The following is a 15,233-nucleotide window of genomic DNA, read 5'->3' on the forward strand; positions in this document are numbered from 1 at the left end:
ATCTTCATTGGGGAAAAGTGAACCCAATCATACAATGAAGAGGACACATTTTAATTAAAAATTAAAAGGTACATAAGATGCATTTATCTTTATGTACTCAACATGCTTATTGGAGCTCCTTTGAAATATGTAGTCTATAAAATATATCAGATCATGTATTCATATATAATAACATTGAATGGAGGTAGCATTTCCAAAGTTTTTTTTCCTAAAATTGGCTTTCTACATTATGTAAAATAAGGATTGTGCTTTGCAAAGCTGAAGAAATCTATTTATCTGGTGAATTTCTCAGATTCTTTATTAGGTCCGTAAACACCATGAATCTCCAGCAGAATGCAATGTTTCCTCAACTTATTTGACCATGAACCTCTTTTGGTTTTTCAAAGTATCTCATACGACTAGTGCTCTAAAGTAGAATTTGTATTCATACTTACTGGGAGATTTTCTCCCTTTAAAATGTAAATCTAACATTATGAGTCACTTTTCCTGAATATCGTGTATTACATGTTTTTGTTAAATTCTACCTCTGTAGAGTGGGCATGTTGGCTCATGCCTGTAATCCCAACACTTCGGGAATCCAAGGCAGGAGGATTGCTTAAGGCCAGGAGTTTGAGACAGACTCGGCAACATAGGGAAACCCCTGTCTCAATAAAAAATTAAAAAATAAAAATAAGCCAGATATAGTGGTACATGCTTGTAGTCCTAGTTACTTGGGAGGCTGAGGCAGGAGGATTACTTAGTTTCAGTAGTTCGAGGCTGCAGCAAGCTATGATCACACCACTGCACTCCAGCCTGGGCAACAGAGCAAGACCCTGCCCAAAGAAAAAACTCTACCTCCATAGATATGTAATAAAAGATGACTGTCAAATTTGTAATTTTCTTGAGAATATTTTGACACAATTCATTTATCCCTGAGAACAAAAGGAAAGCAAGTGGTTTTAACTGTCTGTGTTTGGCATCTTAACATAAAAACAAAGTAACAGGTTTTTTTCCCATGAAACAAGGTATAATAACAATTGAGCTGTTAGCTGACAATTATTCTGCTAGTCAGGAGAAAATTATTAATAAATTATTGGTTGAAAAGCAAAGATAGGTAGAATAAATTTCAAAATGGATAAATGCATTGAAAACATCTGGAAATCAGGATTCATTTTGTCAATGGCTGTCTGTTATAAAGCAAATCAAAGAGTTACAAACTATATTTATGAAGTCTTCACTACCAGTTTCAGAACTGCTGCCATGGAATTAGCTTCTCTGTTTTTCATGAGGCAGCAGGAAGGTTGTCCCATACTGCATATCTTCGAAATTCCCCTGTCCACAGCTGAAGTGTACAAACACTGAATTGACTTTGTACTGCTGTGTCAACAGCATGGCTGGAATACTTGGCAACACTGCCTATTTTCTTTCAGAATACAGAAGAAAATGCTGCACTCTTTAACCTAGACAGTAAGGTTATAGTTAGTCAAACTCACCTGTGATCTAGATGTATGGAAAAAAATTTATATAGCCAAGGAACTATTTTGTGTATGATTTGTTGGTCATAAAAGGCTGTTGTCATGGACTCCCACCTATTTCTAAATCTAGCTCTTGCTTCTATTATAACTGAATCAAATGACTAAATTCATAAAGAAGTGTAAGCATAATAATCCTTGACAGCAGCAACCTTTTCACAAAGTTATTCTGGAATGTGGAATATCTAAAGAGAAAATAAAGAAAATAAACATCTGGAGGCACACATTGAAATATCTGTTCTTCTCAACTTCATTTATAAAGCTTGACAAAGATAATAGTCTTTCACAATTACTGCTCCTGATGGGTGAAAGAATTATTTGAAAAATCAAAGGCATAGATCTCTGAGTTTAAGATATCTGGATTCTCTAACAGTTGCATAAGAATTTCTAGAGGGACTTCATCAGAAATAGACTTCTTAAGCTTCCTTTTCTGAATATGTTTTGGGTCAATAATATGTTATTGTTTTTCCCTCTCAGAAGACAGTTCATAGTGAGATTGCATCTCTACAATAAAATTAAAAATAAGCTGAATGTGGTAGTGCACACCTGTAATCCTAGCTACTCAGAGGGCTGAGGTGGGAGGATCACCTGGGCCCAGGAAGTCAAGGTTGCAGTGAACTATGATCCTGTCACTTCACTCCATCCTGGGCAACAGAGCAGACCGCCTCCAACAATAAAAAATGACATTTTAGCAAAAATTTAGCAAGATTATGTTGACACAACATATAATCAGAAAAGTAAGTGATTTCGGCCGGGCGCGGTGGCTCAAGCCTGTAATCCCAGCACTTTGGGAGGCCGAGACGGGCGGATCACAAGGTCAGGAGATCGAGACCATCCTCGCTAATATGGTGAAACCCCGTCTCTACTTAAAAAATACAAAAAACTAGCCGGGCGAGGTGGCGGGCGCCTGTAGTCCCAGCTACTTGGGAGGCTGAGGCAGGAGAATGGCGTAAACCCGGGGGGCGGAGCTTGCAGTGAGCTGAGATCCGGCCACTGCACTCCAGCCTGGGCGACAGAGCAAGACTCCGTCTCAAAAAAAAAAAAAAAAAAAAAAAGAAAAGAAAAGAAAAGTAAGTGATTTCTATCAGAGGCTACCAAAAATACAAAAATAAGATCACAATGAAGTTGTTCTTATCTAGTTGAAAGTCCAATATCCTCTAACCTCTAACCAAGATAAGTCTGTTTTATGAATCATTACAAATCATGTTCATCTCATCACAACCAACAAGTGAGACCCATATGGCCAGGTAAAATGTGGGAAGAATAACGCTCTAAAAAATGAGGCATATTTTGAGGGAAGGATAACTACATCTCTAAGCATGAGTTAAATAACATCATACAGTTTATAAGCCTTAAAAGAAGAACAAATGGATGTTTCTCCAAAATGTAATCTAATTGTGTAATATAATTTCAAGAGGCCCCTGGCCAGGCAGTTGGATATTAACATAGATGTCTAGATATTGCATGAAAAAAATACCTCATGACTTAAGAGACCTGTGAAGCCTTAACAAACCTTCCTCCTTCATCTACAGAGATACATGAGCAACAAGATTCCAAAATTGCAAAATCTCTTTCATATTTCCATACAGTCCCTCAGGCATTTTTTCAAAATCAAACTCCCAAGCAAAGTGCACTTTATATACTCCACATGTTTGTTGGAGCAGCTTTGAAATATGTAGTCTGCGAAATACATCACAACCAACAAGTGAGACCTACGTTACCACTGGCTTTCCAGAAGAACGCATGTGCTCAAAACAAAGTTGCTGTTAAAGTGAAAGCAAATCTCTTAGGTGGAGACGAGTAAATAAGGAGTCTCATTTCACTTTTTATGCAGATCAAACACATCAGCAGACACTCAGAAATGGTCAAGGACAGGCTCAAGGACAACAAATAACTTAGCCAGTGTAGAACTTTCCATATTTGCGAGCTTGAGAAAGACATGTAGAGAGGGGGAAGACTACACTGAAGAGTGCAGCGTGGCTCTGTTACAATCAGCAGATCAGGGTTCTAGACTGATTAGCATTAGGGAAAATGGCATAGTCAAAACTCTGTCTCAATATTATCAGATCAAGGTCAGTGTCAGATTGGTCCTATGGCATCCATACAAGAAAGAGATGATGATCTGTCACTCCATATATGAATTAAAACGGGAGGCTTTTAAAGCTTACTAGTCATAAACAACTTAGCTCCTGACTCATTTCATCAGTGAAGCTTTCAATGTTGAACATTTATAAATGAATATATTGCCCACATGTGCACCACTTCCAGCCTAAATCTTCTTTGGATAAGTAACCTGTTACCATGAAGAATAAAGAAGAGTTTCATTTACATTTAATTTGGTCCCTTAGAAATAAGAGACTAAATGTTCCAACTTTTAGAAAGGATTCAAATAAGATCTTTTCATTTTGCTAGTTTTTAGAGTGTTTGTTATACCAAAAAGAAAAGCCGCTCTGATTTCTTAGGTTAGACGTGGGTAAAGAAGAAAGGTATTAATATGTGAAGCAATCCATATAATGGTATAAGAAGGGTGTTATGGTCTTGGATCATCTGACGAAATGACATAAGCTAGAAATTCTAAAAGATTCCATTCACATATATGGTTGGAGGGATGGTAAAGTTAATAAATTTATGGTTTTCAGCAGTCTATCTACTGCAATCATTTTTGGAAAATAATCACCACAAATGCAAGATATAGTTATATCAAGGTAATTCTTCCCTCGTAGGTGGCGGACGTGTGAAAATTGAGAGTGTAAAACTAGATTTCAAAGAAAAGGCCCAAGCTAAAGTCGGTTCTCTTGATAATGCTCATCATGTACCTGGAGGTGGTAACGTCAAGGTAAGAAACAAGGTTATGAGCCAATGTTGTCTTTAAAAAAAAAAAAAAAATTCTTCTGAAATACTCTTCATCAAAATAGGTCCCAGATTAAAGACCTGGACAAATAAGAAGTAGGGATAACAGAGGTGAATAGAAGTCATTAATATCAGCCCTGGGAGATGGGAAAGAACTAGGGGCCAGTTAAGATGCGTGAGTTAACGAGGACTGATGCTTGTCTTAAACAGATTGACAGCCAAAAGTTGAACTTCAGAGAGCATGCTAAAGCCCGTGTGGACCATGGGGCTGAGATCATTACACAGTCCCCAGGCAGATCCAGCGTGGCATCACCCCGACGACTCAGCAACGTCTCCTCATCTGGAAGCATCAACCTGCTTGAATCTCCTCAGCTTGCCACTTTGGCTGAGGATGTCACTGCTGCACTTGCTAAGCAGGGCTTGTGAATATTTCTCATTTAGCATTGAAATAATAATATTTAGGCATGAGCTCTTGGCAGGAGTGGGCTCTGAGCAGGTGTTATATTCATTCTTTATAAACCATAAAATAAATAATCTCATCCCCAAACTGTAGTAATTGTTACAATTTTATATTTAAAAAATGAATAGTTCATGCAGAAATTGACCTGATTTCCATTTGCAACAGAAGACACTGGCTTTACATGGGTTTAATTGGACAATTATTTTTGCTCTGCTCTGTTTTGCATGGAGTATTATTTTAAAAATTGCATTTTTACCTTTCATGTGCCTGAAGGCTATCCACTACATTCTGAAGGCCTTGTTAAATCCAAGCTGCTCATTTCACTATTCTGTTTCTGAGTGAGAAGATAAAAACTGCCCATTGTAACTTATTTCAGGTTAAATTAAACCAAGGAGTCTGATTGCAGGAAGGGAAGAGCATGTAAGAAATAAGTTTTTTTAAAGTGTTATTTTGTATAAATGGGAAGAAAGATTCAATTAAGTTATTAACATTTGGGACCTGGATAATTATATCAGAGTATGTCAATCCAATAAATTATTTAACTAATTAAAAAAATAGATTGCAAAGCATTTGAGCTGTGGTTGAGGAAGTGGTATAAAAGTGCATCCCTTAGGAACGATGCACTTTCATTAGGATGGACTCGTGTCTGATTAGAATGTCAGTTGATCAGCTAGATTTGTGTCCACACTACCAGTTTCACACCCCCTTTCCATCTGTTTGATACAGTATTATAGATATAAATATATATATATTTCTCTGTGGCCATTTGTGATACTTCCTCATATACTTGAATATTATACTTCTTTATTCACAGTATCTGTGTCTCCTGCACCCTTTGGTGTTGCAATTTTAGGTATGTGAAAGTAGATGTTAGCAGGGTTCTCTCCCTATTTAAAAAAAAATACATTAAAAAAGACAAAAAATTTTAGCATGAAGTTGCTTTCTGTAACAACTCAAAGCCGTAACCCTGTTTTAGTGCCAGATACAAGTCTCTCCCGTGATGCTAGAAAAAAATTATTTTTCTTTGCTTTCACCAACATGGAGTTTGTGGGGGTGGGTCCAGTTATACATGAAAGGGTTTACAAATTGTTGGTTTAAGATTATGGATTTATCTCACTTTTAATCACAGGATAGTTTGGGGTTTATTCCTATTATTATTCATGAAACCGACTTAAGATGTTTTCTTTACTTTTCTTTTTTTCCATTTGCTAAAGTTGAAAGTTGAAACTAACAGTAATAGTTTGAAACATGTTTTCTCATTTTTCCAAATAGTATCTGTTTATTAAATTCTCTAATAGAAGATGTTTGTCTTTCTTACCCAAAGTAAAGATCCCCTGATCCGAAAGAAAAAAATACAGTACTTTGGGAAGCTATAGCTACAAAACACTTGAGACACAGATATCTAAATCAGTTTTTTTCCAAGACTCCAACATTGCACTCTGTAAAGTAACACAGTGTGATCTAGTATTATTTATCAGAGATAATACTGTTCTGACTGTATATACAGTCTAGAACTCACAAATCAATTAATTCCTCTCACAAATCATTCATCTTAGACTTACAAATAAGCAATGAAATAGTCAATGGCCTGATTAAGACAAAGAGCTACCAGGCTGGATGGACACTTTTTAGTATTTTATCTTTTCTTTTTCTTGCTCAGGGCTGGTAGGTTGGATCTGAACCATTAAAATCATATGGTCCACTAGGCGTATGATCTCTTTGAGCCAAATCAGTTCCTGAATATAAAGGAGGAAATGATGAGGATGGACTGAGGCAACGGGGAAGTATAGAAACATCCAAGTCAAAAGCCAAGGGATGCAGAGACAGAGACACAGGTGCTTTTTGGTGACCCAGTGGATATGGCAACCAATGTAACTGCCATACAAGAAACCCTAGGAGCAAACCCACACCACTCATTCTCAGCTAAGAGATTTTACACAGGCAAACATGTATTAAACCATTTATAAATCAGTTATTTTATATAATAGTCAAAACCTTAGAAACCTTAGGATCATAGATATGTCTATTTTCTGCCTATTAATTGCTGTGAGGTTTGATGTGACCAATCTGGGCAATTTATTCATCAGCTTCCCTTGAAGTGCAGCAGAAAATGGAAGAAAGGTGTGTGGAGACTTAGGGTATTTTATTACATGTTTTGATAGTCTTAAATAGTGATTAAATTTATCTAGAAAGAAGTTAACAGCTCATTAGAAAAGTTTTAACCTGTGAAATAAGTATTTTCTCAACATTCTTTAAAGTTTTATGTAAGTTAACACTAGGTAAACATTCTACAACTAAAAGTCAGTTTATTACAAATACATATCAAAAATAAAGATTATACAATGCACCAAACTACTATTTGGCATTAAAACAAACGTTTATTTCTAATCACAACAAAATTATAATGAATAAATGTTCTTGCTTTGTATGGAAATACAATTCTTTATTAAAGTTAACAGAAAGGAACTGATCATTTGTGCCAGTAAAAGAGAGAAACACACAGGTTAAAGGTCTTCTTGTGGGGTTAAGGGGTAGAACCTATCTTGCCTTCACTCTCAAGATAACGACTCAAATTAAGCTTTTTGAGCACCACTCTTGTGGGGACACACATACGCTGATCTAGGAATGAAATCTTCGTGGTCTCAATTCTAGATCTACTTTGCCAGTTTCTCTCTGGCTTTAGCCTTTGAGAACCTGTATAAGAATACGTAAGTAATCCAGAGCTGTGAAGAGTTAAAAGGCCAACTTCTCCAGTGAACTCACCCTCTGGGTCACTTGCAACCAAAAATTGGATACCTCATAATGATGCAGGGAAGACCCGAGTTCTTGATGAGTTCCAAAGGCCACGTTCATTTAGGAACCAACTCTCTCTGGATTCACCTGCTGAATTCCAGCAGCATGATGGGCTGACATCCCACCTACAAGCATGACACCTGTGTAACACCAGCTAGGTATGGCTGAGGAAGGCTGAAAGAAAGCCATTAAATGGAAGAATGTACTGATTGTAGTGACCTTCTCCAGACACACACACACACACATACACACACACCCCTAGAGTAATACAGCAAGCATGGAATAATCAGCCAATATATAACATTACGTCGGTATTTTATTAAATAATCTGAATGTGGTTGATTTTGACATCGCTGCAATTACAATTTTCTTCTATTTTTCAAGTCACAATAAGGAAAATAAACTACTCATGGTCTAAATACCAGAGATAAAGTAGACTCATGGCTTGGTAAGGAAATTTTAAGCATTCCTTCAAAGATTGACGTGCTAAAATAAGTATTGATGTTTTGGGTTTTTTTACACCTAGGATTTTAGCTTGGGTGTGTAGGTGAAGGCCAAGACCCTCTGCAGGAAAAAGCTATTTTCAAACTCAGAAAATAAAATGTCAATCATAAAAATCTACTTCAACTTTAGCAAAAGAAAAAAAAAATCAACAAAAAGTATACTCTGTATGCTGGGATTCTGAGGTTCCAACACACCGTTACAAATCTGTGGGGGGTTTCTTTCTTCTGATAATTCTAGAGCCTGTTACCATAGAAAGGCATTTCTTCAATGGCTGGTTGTAGTTAGTTCATGTTTTTCAATCAAATTTGCAAATGTATTTGTTGCTGTATAGTGATTGTTTTGCAAAATAAAATTGCTTGTCACCTAACTGCTAGTTTTGGTTTCAGACTGTTTAATTGCTTCTCCTCTGGAAAAAAAAAAAAAAAAAAAAAAAAAGATTATCTTCAAGTATATATTGTATATGCTTGATCACAAGCAAGGTTTTCCCCCCAAAAGTCTCATGTTTGGGGCTCCCCTGTTACAGGGCACTCTTTCTCAGTCTATTTTGAACAACAAGGTGCTGTTTGGGATATTTATTCAATCTTACCAAATAAGTGAAACCAAAAAATAGGAAAGATTAGGTCATTATTCCTGATGGGGTGGGGAGTATCACNTATACACACAATGTGTGTGTGTGTGTGTGTGTGTGTGTGTGTGTGTGTGTAATACAACCAAAGAAAAATTGTGAAAACAAGGCTATTATTATGGCTGAGTTTCTATTATGTGTCAGGCCCTATACTAAATGATTTTCTATTAGCTCAATTAATAAGGAAATTTATTTTTATCACTACTGTATTAGCAGGATGCTATCTTTTGCAAGTGACAAAAACTCAAATTAAACGGGCTTTAACATAAAGGTGAATTTGTAGGCTCAAGTAACTGACTACCCAGGTGCATCTGCCTCAGGCATGGCTGGATCCAGGCCCTCAAACAATGTCATCAGGAATCTTTCCTTTTCCAACTTTCAGTTTTGTTTCCTCTGTGTTGGCTTCCTTTTCAGTCAGGGACCCCTTCCATAATGGGCACCAGAAACTCCAGATTTCACAACCTATCAAAGAAAGCCCCTTTGTAGTAGCTCAAATCCAGGGTCTGAAAATCACTGAACTATTAATACTTGGATATCCTGCCTACTTACGCTAATTGACCAGGCTTGGCTCACATACCCAAGTCAATCACAGGTGGTTGGAATAGTAGGAGAATAAGAGGAGAAGTGGCTTTATTGTCCTCCATACTACCTGAGCTAATCACAGAGAGGAAACATTTCCTCCAAAGTTAATTCAGGCTACTCCTGCCAGAAGAGAGGAATTGATACTGTACAGGCCACAAAAACATATATGTGGCATAGCTGCACCCCTGCTCATTTTTTAGCTCCTTACAGCTCAGATTATACTCAGGCTTCACCAGGGAGCTTGATAGAAATACAAATTTCTGGGCTGCACCCCAGACCAACTTACTAACATTCCCCCAGGTGATTCATCTGCACTCAAAAATTTGAGAAACACTCAGTTCATTCAGTCCCTGCTAATGTGTTTAAGGAGAAAGAGCTCCATTGCAGCCCTCTAATGGATAAAAATTATCCCAAAGACTATTTGAGACAGCATCCCTACCTCCGATGTCAAACTAGGAACCAAGACATAGAAAGCTGTGACTGGTAAAGGAAATACTTCTGTCTGTATTAGACGTTTTCCAGCCCTCAAGACTATTTTAACTTGACTAAAACCTACTTCTCTTATTAATAGCATCACTTCTCATTCAGTCTCCCTTTGCTAATAATGAAGATTTTGTAGAACCTAGCAAGAATTATTAGTGTACGTCTAATAATTCCTTAAAATCAGCACACATGTTGTCACTCAAGAGTCTTCAAACCATGAGGATTAAATTTGTCCAGTAGCATGAATCACCATAAAATTGTTAGTTTCTTTTTTACTGGTTAACAAGGCAAGGAAAGGTTTATTTGCCTTGACAAGAGACAAATAACTGATAAATAATGGAGGACGACAGGTTAACATTCAGTGTAACTTACAGAAAGATCAGTGTTCCTCTTCTTGTTTATGATGCGGCACTTGCTTGTAGACCTGAGACTTCAAGAATTTAGGGCTAGAAAATTGTCAAAAGTATACAGTCTAGCAACATAAAATTGTTTCAAAATATTAAGCCCTTCACTAGATTTTCTTGAGCATGATGAAGCAGCATCATAGACACACTCTTTAAAGCCCCTTTTTCCACCTCTCATGCCTTTCCCCTCACAAATATGCCTCAGCTGTTCCTACTTCTACTCCCTCAAATTCCGAGACAATCTGTGTCCCAGGCCTCAATTGAGGTAATAAACCTGTGGCCTCCAAATAGGCTTTATTTGGCCTTCAAAGTGTTTTCAAATTTCAGAAAGTTCACACACACATCCCAGATTTGGATCTTCACTCTTGGTGACCATTGATCAGAGCTGTCCATGGATACCTCTGAGATGGGGTTTCTTCCCTTGACTTGGCCACTATGCCCAGCTATGCTTATTGTTTTCTCCCACTCCTCTTTTTTCACTCATTATGATAAGCATTAAACTACAGATCTAGAGTTTGTAACCCTTGACCTAGGCACACTTGTCTTTCTCTCCAATATTTTCCTCTTTCTATGAAACAAAAGTCCAAAATTCCAGAGCCCCTAATCCTAGAGCCAAGGAGTTAAGTCGGTTTAGACTGGGATCCTCAGGGTGACAAAGAACTGGGAACACCAATATTTATAGCTTTTGTCCTGTCTCAAAAAAAAAAAAAAAAAAAAGAGGACCGTTTATGTCATAGTAGCAACTGTTAATATCCATGATAAACATATCTAAGTTTCTGCACACCCCTTATGTTTATCATTGAATCAAGGAAAAAAAAAACTGCAGTGGAGTTTGTTTCCTTGTCATGCCACCTATGGTAAAGATCTCATTGTCAAGTGAGAAATGATAAAAACTATTATCTTACTCAGTAGGACTGAACATATAGGATACTTGCCTATTCCTTTTAGGAACAAAGAAAGGCATAGGTAGGGAACACTCTAGCTTAGACAAGCCAATGTTCTTGAACCCAAGGCTGATCTTCAGGCAACTTACATGTTATTTAATTGAATAAGTTGCTTCAATATTGAAAGACTTGCTGCCCAAGCCTCCTCCCCCTTACCAATGCCCACGTTGGCCACCCAAACCTATTCTTCTGTGCTCCACAGATGTCCTCTGATTCCAGCCTATACAAAGGGACAGAGGAAGGTCTTCAAGATCCTGCTCCAGTCCCCCCAAAAGCCCTGGCTTCCAGGCATCACCAGTGGCTACTGCCCCCCAAAGGCTCCTGAGAATTAGCTTGTGCCTTACAAACTGTTGCAGGAAGCCCAGATGGGCAGCACAGGAGGTCTATACTAACACCTAGCAGCCTGGTTTCCTGCCAGACAGCCTGCCACAGCTCTTACTTGCCTACCTCATCCCCGCATTACAAGTCAGAAGGAGATTGGAACCCCCCAGAGGAGATAGTGCCTCTAGTGACATGTTGGTAGGCAAATACCTCATGCACATATAACCATACCTTAACTATGGTCACCTGTTGTCAGTCACTAATCCCCTAAGAACCTCTCTCATGTGGTTGCTTATGAAAACTAGTCACCACAGGGCTTGAACTCTTAGCATGGTATAAAAGATAGACAACAGAAACTAAGGGGGTAATACAGGTTCCTAAGGCCACAAACAGAAGGATGTTGTAATAGATAGGCTAGCCTATGGGATGATTCGGACTAACAGATGCCTAAGGTAAGGAGTTTTTTATGGTCCATATTCATAGTCACCTCCATTTTAAACCTACCCAAAGCCCAACTGATGTGGGTATTACCCATTTTAATTTTATTCTTATTTAATGATTGTGCCAGGCATCCTTAAAAACATGCGTTAACTCCTAATTGTACTGTATTTATCAGCATCATCATTTTACAGATGAGGAAACTGGCGCTTATGTCATTTAAAACTTAACGGCAGAGCCAGAATTTTAACCCAAACAGCCCAACAATAGATGTTTCATCTAATGGATTAGGTTTAACCTAATTAAATATTCTAATAAATCATTTTTATGACAGTTAATGATACCAAATACAAGATATATAATACCTTATTATATTTCAGTATTACAAGGGCTAAAAAAATATTTATATATTTGCTATTCAGCAAAGGATAAAACAGGTTTATGAATAATAAATATCATTTATGTAAACAAATGCTTTTTTTTCCAAATAAATAAATACAAGTCATCCAATGACAATCAATTTGAAGTCATTGGAAGCATTTTATGTGGTTCTCTGCATCAAGTCATAGCTTGTACAAAAAAAAAAAAAAAATCTAGAAAGGGCAATCTAAGTCAAGCAAAGATCAACCAAAAATTTCTAAAATTCAACAATTTATTTGGAAATTTCTAGGAAAATTGTATGAGCTATTTGTACTACAACACACATCACTCAGTAAGCAGTCTTATAATTCATATTGTTTAGAGAATAAAAGCAAGTTTTCTAGTATATATGTTAACTTACAATAGTGTACCAGCCACTAAATATTTTAACATCACTCTTGCTTCCAGCCTCATTATAAACATGACATATCACTTAGATTTTCCTTATGAAAACAAGGATCTGCAGCTCACAGCACAAAATATGAGAACACCCTATTAAACCTTAGATGTGGAATGCACACTTCAGACAGCCTTGTTGAATTTTGGGAATATTAGTAAACGAAAATATGCTGATATTTTTTAGCATCAGAAAACTAAGACATAAGCCAAGGGGACTTCTCAGCCATTTTTCTGCTTCAAAAGCACAAAAAGCAGAAAACACTCATTATGTGAATACCGGAGTACCAATATTTCATCTTTTCCTGTGTAACCAGAATGTTGAACAAGCATGACTCATATGAATTTTGACCAAAACACAAATTTATTTTTGTCTCTCACAGTTCCTTTAAACATCCTACTGAATGGTGAAAGAAATCTTCCCCTGCCTCAAGCTGAAGACTTGGTCAAACCCATGACTTTTTAGTCATTCTCAGATCATAAAATTATTTTGATTATAAAAAGAGGTCTCAATTATAAAGAGTCTCATTTCAGACATTAAAACGTCCAATGCATGAAATAATGAAAACGCTGAACAGATGGCGTAAGATCTGTACCATGGATTTGCCTTCAGGCTGCAAGCCTGCATTGAGGTTGTGGCATAGTTATCTGTTTCCTTCTCTGTGGACTCACATTTTTCCCTCCTGACAGGTATTGGGTTTGCTGGGTTAGAAAAAGTAAGGAGAGGTCTTTATTGGGGATGGTGCACTCCATGACTGTGGTGGCTTAAGCAGATCTTTTCTCTTTTTCCGTGGACATCCAGTGATACACCTCCAGCCTCTTTCTACTGAGGCATCTAGCCCATCTAGGCAGTCCTACTGGACAGGACCCAAGATATCTCTCTCCAGCTCTCTCTCCCACCTATCTCTCACCTGGCCTGCATCACCTACCCTAATAACTCTATTGGAGGCAGATCCCAACTCAGCAGCACTCCTCAGACCTGCCAATCAGAGCCATCAGCTTCCTCTAGCCACTAGATTTCTCCAGCCTGAAAAGTCTAGTGTCTACCAACATCTGTGTCCCCCAACACCATGGAACACATTTCAGTGCTTTCCAAGTAGTCCTTTTAAATCACTTTATTAAACTTAGGATAGGAAGGTAGCACCCCCCTCACCTCCCCCACAAAAGAGAAGTGTGACACACAGACAATGTGGGGAATCCCTTATCAGTCTCCTCTCACCAAATCCCACTCTGTCCCATTTTTGTGTCTTTTATCTGATAGAAACAAATCTTTGATACCATTTCCTGTGTCCATCTGTACGTGGGAAGGGGCAATTTTCACTCACATTTTTGTGACCTGATGTTAATCAGGTCAGCCCCTCAGTAGATTCTCATATGAAAAGCATATTGTTTTAACATCTTGTTGCAGTTGTCTTTTCCACACTTTTGGCTGGAGTGGCCTCATAGTGTCTGGACCCTTTTAAACAGAAAACAAATAAAAATCATAAACACTCACTGAATGCTACATCTTCATCTGCTCTAGTGCCCTCAAGGCATTCAGAGCCAAGTGAGGGAAGCAGATCATACACAACTAACCATAGCCCAAGATAAACAGTGATAAGTGGTGGAAGCTTAAGTCACACAAATATCCAGGGGACAAAAGGGGAGTCAGAAAGGACAAGGAGATAAGGGACTTCAAAAGCAAAGGCATAAAGGCATGAGTGAAGGACACATTCTGAACATAAAAAACACCTGGTATATCTGGAGTAGAAGTAGATCCAAAGAAAGGAAGCCAGGAAATAAAAATAAAGGAGCTTGGAGACAGATTTTGGATCTTCTGTCATATTCATATTCAAAAGCTTGATTTCTATTGTGTAAGCTCACAGAGTTATTAAAGGTTTTGAGGAGAAATGACGTGATCAGATCTGAATTTTGAAAGAGTAATTTTGGCAACAATGTTGAGATCGTACTTTAAAAAAGAGTTGTTAGTTGGGGAAACCAGGGAGAGATCACTAGAGACTGGGCCAAAGAATGGCAGTGGTGGCATGGAGGAAGGAACAAGCTTAACACCCTTTTGAAATAAAAGTGACAGAACTTAGTGACCATGGAATATGAGTTGGTTAGTCGAGAAGGAGAAATAAACCTGAGGCTTTTCACTTTCATAATCAAGTAGATGATAATGCAATTAACTAGGATGCAGTATGCAGGTGAAGAAGATGAGGTGTCAGTGGGTTATCCAGAAAGATAAGAAAGAGAAAGAAAGAAAGGGAAAGAAAGAAAGACAAAGAAAGAAAGAAAGAAAGAAAGAAAGAAAGAAAGAAAGAAAGAAAGAAAGAAAGAAAGAAAGAAAGAAAGAAGAAAGAAAGAGAAAGAAAGAAAGAAAAGAAAGAAAGAAAGAAAGAAAAAGAAAGAAAGAAAGAAGAAAGAAAGAAAGAAAGAAAGAAAGAAAGAAAGAAAGAAAGAAAGAAAGAAAAGAAAGGAAGAAAAGGAAGGAAGGAAGGAAGGAAGGAAGGAAGGAAGGAA

The 15,233-nt window shown here is 37.6% G+C and overlaps 1 protein-coding gene across 15 annotated transcripts in view; it reads left to right on the top strand.

Moving 5' to 3' along the window:
* Nucleotides 1-8,491, top strand: part of MAP2 (microtubule associated protein 2) — a 321,080-nt gene extending 312,589 nt beyond the window's left edge. For all 15 annotated transcript variants that reach the window (XM_017889382.1, XM_017889383.1, XM_017889388.1 and 12 more), the window contains 2 exons: nt 4,235-4,347; nt 4,572-8,491. In XM_017889382.1, the coding sequence (XP_017744871.1) occupies nt 4,235-4,347; nt 4,572-4,787 (329 nt within the window). In that variant the 3' untranslated portion in view covers nt 4,788-8,491. The remainder of the gene's footprint in view (nt 1-4,234; nt 4,348-4,571) is intronic.
* Nucleotides 8,492-15,233: the final 6,742 nt, after the last annotated feature.

Source organism: Rhinopithecus bieti, unplaced genomic scaffold (genome assembly GCF_001698545.2).
Source record: "Rhinopithecus bieti isolate Rb0 unplaced genomic scaffold, ASM169854v2 scaffold_17939, whole genome shotgun sequence".
NCBI classification, from domain to species: Eukaryota; Metazoa; Chordata; class Mammalia; order Primates; family Cercopithecidae; genus Rhinopithecus; species Rhinopithecus bieti.